This window comes from Cebus imitator, unplaced genomic scaffold, assembly GCF_001604975.1.
Source record: "Cebus imitator isolate Cc_AM_T3 unplaced genomic scaffold, Cebus_imitator-1.0 Scaffold213, whole genome shotgun sequence".
Taxonomy (NCBI): Eukaryota; Metazoa; Chordata; class Mammalia; order Primates; family Cebidae; genus Cebus; species Cebus imitator.
The window spans coordinates 1,069,624-1,075,137 of NW_016107528.1; the positions used below are offsets into that span (position 1 = coordinate 1,069,624).

Consider the following 5,514-nt stretch of genomic DNA (forward strand, 5'->3'; position numbering starts at 1 on the left):
AAAAAAAAAAAAAAAAAAGGAAAGTGAGGAAAGAAGCTTTAGTTTGGGCTCCAGCGAGAGGAGAGGAAGAGTGCATCACCATGGTCGGGCGTGGTCACAGAAGAAAGTTAGCAATGCCCGATGTGCAGGCAAATTATAAAGGAAAAAGGCCAGCAGTTGTCGAGAGGTTCCCTGAGGCACTATTCTGTTTGTGTTCCTTGGAAAATTCTGTGTGATTCTTTTCTGAGGCCCCAATTGACTTAATGCTTTCTGCGGTATGAATTAACGATGAAACCTGACCCATGTGTGTGCCTCTAAGAGTCAGATTGCAACATTACTTTTTGGAGTGAGATATTGCAATCTGCAGTTTGAAAAACATCATCACTTATTTTGCATGCATATAGCGAATGCTTTCTCTACAGGTCACACAGCGCATCCTTCGAGTTGTTATTCCCATGATGTAGTCTTATCTTTATTCTTTCACCTGCCAATGGACTTTTTGAAATATTGAATTCTAGGCTCCTCATACTACCAGAGAGAGCCCCAGCGCATCTCTGACATTCAAGTTTCCCTATGCAGATTACGTCCCTGTGTAAGCTGATGCTCTTCCAGCATCTTATGTAAGGCATCTCCTCCTCCTGTTACAGTGGGTCTCAAAATGCGGTCCACTGAACCCTTGGAGAGGGACCCCCAACTCTTTCAGGGTTTCATGGCATTAAGCTCTATTCATAATAACACCACAATGTTATTAGTTTTTTTCATTGTGCTGCCTCGAATCGATGGTGCAACAGAGGTGGTGGGTAAAATGGTGGCTGCCTCAGTACAAATCAGGACAATAGTGGCAACAATGTCCTTGCAGAAAAAAGTAATTTAATGTAATAATGTCCTTGTTTAGACAGTACAAGTTATTTATCTATTTATTTATTTGAGATGGAGTCTTGTTCTGTCACCCAGGCTGGAGTGCAATGGTGCCATCTTGGCTCGCTGCAACCTCCGCCTCCTGGGTTGAAGTGATTCTCCTGCCTCAGCCTCCCGAGTAGCTGGGACTGCAGGCAGTCACCACCGCACCCAGCTAAGTTTTTCTATTTTTAGTAGAGACGAGTTTTCACCATATTGGTCAGGCTGGTTTTGACCTCCTGATTATGATCTGACCGCCTTGGCCTCCCAAAGTACTGGGATTACAGGTGTGAGCCACCGAGCCTGGGCTAGCAGTACAAGTTATTAATTTGATTACATATTGACTTGAGTACACTTGTTTGACAAAACAAGAAGCACTGGTAAGCAATTCTGCTATATGCAGAGGAGTGATGGTTGTCTTGTGGTAAAGCAGCTGTGCAATTGTTGGAGTCGCGGGGTGAACTGACACTGTTTTCATGGAACACCATTTTTATGCCTTACAGACAAACTATGGTTATGTAGAGCTAAGTATTTGCAGAAATTTCTGCAAAATAAATAAAGTGAAATACACAGATATGGAGAGTAAAACAGTGGTTACCAGAAGTGAGGGTGAAGTGGGGGAGTGGGAGGTGTAGGTCAAAGGGTAAAAAGCTGCAGTTATGTACGAGGAGTGAGTCTACAGATCTAAGTAGAGCATGGGGACTGCATATTGTATGGTATACTGGAAATTTGCTAAGAGAGATTTTAGTTGTTCTTATCACACATACACAAAAGTAACTATGGGAAATGAGGGATATGTTAATTGGCTTAAATAGCAATCATTTCATTATGTATTTTATTTATTTATTTTACTTTTTTTGAGACATAGTTTCACTCTGTCACCCAGGCTGGAGTGCAGTGGCACGATCTTGGCTCATTGCAACCTCTGCCTCTCAAGTTCAAGCGATTCTTGTGCCTCAGCCTCCTGAGTGGCTGGGATTACGGGCACGCGCCAACATGCCTGGCTAATTTTGGTATTTTTAGTAGAGATGGGGTTTCATCATCTCGGCTAGACTGGTCTTGAACTCCAGGGCTCAAGTGATCCACCTGCCGTGGCTTCCCAAAGTGTGGGGATTGCAGGCATGAGCTACCGTGCCCGTCTCATCTCCCTGCGTATATTTATATCAAAATGTGTACACCTATATAGGTATATATATAAAATAAAAATATATTAAAATGAATAAAGTGAATATTTCATTTCAAGATAAATAATTGACAGTTATTGTAGCAAATGACAGAAGTCTAGCTTTTAAGCAAAAATTAGAATTTTAGAAAACTTATATTCATTCTGTAAGCTTGATAGCATCTCAATATATGAAGCTTTTCCAATGAGATTGGTGGTGATACTGACAAATGTGACTTTTTGATATTGTATAATGAAATGTGTCATTTGGAAGATCTTCATAATTAAGTCAACTAATATTTTCCACATGACCAATGCAAGGTGTTAATAAAATCACACATGTGTATAAGACCCATTTAAAGTATAAAATATAGTAATGTATTCTAATGTGACAGTACAAAAAATTCATTGATATGGTGAGAATCTACATTGCAGTTAACCTATAGGAAATTACTACTTGTTAAGTTTTGATATCTTATCAAAGAAAAATACATGTCAGGGCGTGGTGGCTCACGCCTATAGTCCCAGCACTTTGGGAGGTCGAGGAGGGTGGATCACTTGAGGTCAGGAGTGACCAGCCTGGACAACATGGTGAAAACCCGTCTCTACTAAAAATACAAAAATTAGCTGGGCATGGTGGCGCGTGCCTGTAATCCCATCTACTCAGGAGGCTGAGCAGGAGAATCACCTGAACCCAGGAGGTAGAGGTTGCAGCGAGCCAAGATCCTGTTCCTGTTACTGCACTCTAGCCTGGTGAAAGAGCAAGACTCTGTCTAAAAAAAAAAAAAAGAAAGAAAGATATACACAATTATCTGAAAAGCCTATTGAGATACACTTGCCTCTTCCAACTACATATTTATATAAGTCCAGATTGTTGTTATATACATCAATCAAAACATGATACTGTGGCTGGGCGTGATGGCTCACACTTCTATTCCCAGGACTTTGGGAGGGTAAGGTAGGAGGATTGCTTGAGGCCAGGAGTTTGAGACCAGCCTGGATAGCAGAGTGAGACCATCTCTACAGAAATTTCAAAAACCAAAAAACAAGAAAACCCAGCTGGGCAGCTGGGCATGGTGGCACATGCGTAAAGTCGCAGCTACTCAGGAGGCTGAGGTGAGAGGATCATTTGAGCCCAAGAACTCAAGGTTGCAGTGAGCCATGATCATGCTGCTGCATACCAGCTGGGTGACAAGTGAGACTCTGGCTCTAAAATAAAATAAAATAACTAAATAAGCAAATCCCGAAGCCAAAAAAACACAACACATTACATTGCAACAAAGTGAATGTAAAAAGCAGATGTGGAACCCAGCTTTATTCTTTTTTTTTTTTTTTTGAGACAGGTCTTGCTCTGTGGTCCAGGCTGGAGGGCAGTGGTGCTATCCTGGCTTACTGCAACCTCTGCCTCCTGGGCTCAAGTGATTCTTCTGCTGCAGATTCCCTCGTAGCTGGGGTTACAGGCACCCACCACCATGCCTGGATAGTTTTTGTGATTTGGGTAGAGATAAGGTTTTACCATACTGGCCAGGCTGGTCTAGAGCTCCTGACTTCAGGTGATCCACTCGCCTCGACCTCCCAAAGCAGTAGGATTACAGGTGTGAGCCACTGTGCCTAGTCCCCAGCTGTATTCTATTAAGCTTGTATGAAGCCATCAAAGAGCTTTGCCAAAAATGTAAAACAATGCTGCTCTTGTCATGACAATATTTTTGTTTTGGGAAATAGAAATAGTAAATAAAACACGTGAGTTTTTAATTAAAAATATGGCATTTATGTTCATATGTAAATGTAATGTTTATTATTAATTTAAATGAATAACAATATTTTATTATTTTATTTTTATTAAAATAAAATAAACAATAAAATTTAAATTTATTTAAATTTATTTTATTTAAATAAAATATTTTATTTAAAATTTCTCAGTTTTAATTTCTTTTTCTTTTCTTTTTTTTTTGAGATGGTGTCTTGCTCTATCACCCAGGTTGGAGTGCAATGGCATGATCTTGGCTCACTGCAGCCTCCGTCTCCTGGGTTCAGGTGATTCTCCTGCCTCAGCCTCCCAAGTAGCTGGGATTACAGGCACCCACAATCATGCCTGACTAATTTTTGTATTTTTAGTAGAGACAGGGTTTCACCATATTGGTCATGCTGGTCTTGAACTCCTGACCTCAAATGATCCACCTACCTCAGCCTCCCAAAGCGCTGGGATTACAGGTGTGAGCCACCATGCCTAACCTCTCAATTTTAATTTCTAATGCCATACGTATTGATGAGTCTGACTCTCATAAACAAAAATTATTTTGGGGCCCTTAATAATTTTTGAGAGTGTAAAAGAGTCCCGAGAACAAAAGTTTGAGACTCACCAAATGAGGCAAAAGGGGGATTTAGAGGATGTGCCAAAAGGAGAAGAGGAAAGAGATAAAAGGAAAGAAGACACTCAAGTTCAGTGAATGTTAGGCTGATGGATTAGAGCTCACAGCTATCATTTTGCTCCCAAAATGCTTCGTTCTGTGTTAGATAATGGGAAACATTAATTATATAATCATTTAATGTCTTTAATATTAGGTAACATTAATATTATAAAGTTATAATAATATTATTGGTGTGCACCTTGGCAATTTAAAACATTTCATTCGATTTTATAAATATTTGAGAAGAATAAGAAAATAAGTAGCTCCTGGTGTACTCACCTGCTCTCTTGGGAGAGGAGTTTGACACACTCGGTGTGACCGCAGTACAGGGCATAGGCTAAGGGCGTGCTCTCGTTGATGTCCCGCAGGTTGCTGTCCATTCCCAGCTCCAGCAGCGACTGGACACATTCGGCCTTCCCTGCAGCTGCAGCCCAGTGCAAAGGTGTCCTGGAGGGGCCATGTGAAAAAAGCACAGTGTCTGAGCATGTGAATGGTTCAGGGTGCTTAGACGGCAACAGCTCCTGCTCAAAGTCAGGTTGAAGTGGGGAAAATCATGTTGTTATTTACAACATAGAAATAGTATATGTTAAATGGGGCCAAGGGAGGATGGTGGACATGTGTAGGGACCTCTCCTCTAGCTCTAAGTATTCCTTGCCTTCTGCACTCTCTGACCTTTCTGAGAATTTCCTAGAAGAGGAAGTAGTGGGTCAAAGGGTATGAAGCGTTTTGAGGCTCTTTATACATAGTGCCATACTGCCTTCCAGGAAGATTGAGTCAACTTGTCCTCCTACCAGCTGTGTTGTCCTCCTTCTCTAATATTGAATATTGTCACTAACTTTAGAAATCTTTGTCCATTTGGTAGGCAAAATGATGCTTCGCTGTTGTTTTCTTTTCTATTTAATTTACAGTAAGGTTGAACTTTTGAAATATATGTTTATATTCCATTTGAGTTTCTTCATTGAAATGATTAATGCCCTTTGTCATTTTCCTATTAAAGTATAAGTGTTTTTCTTACTAATTTGTATGTGGTCTTTATATCAAAGACATTGATTTTTTTTTTTTTTTTTT

The 5,514-nt window shown here is 40.4% G+C and overlaps 1 protein-coding gene across 1 annotated transcript in view; it reads right to left on the reverse strand.

The window, feature by feature from the left end:
* Positions 1 to 5,514, reverse strand: part of ANKRD55 (ankyrin repeat domain 55) — a 131,363-nt gene that overhangs the window by 15,715 nt on the left and 110,134 nt on the right. The window contains exon 9 of the mRNA XM_017548687.2: positions 4,726 to 4,893. Coding sequence (XP_017404176.1) covers positions 4,726 to 4,893 — 168 coding nt within the window. The remainder of the gene's footprint in view (positions 1 to 4,725; positions 4,894 to 5,514) is intronic.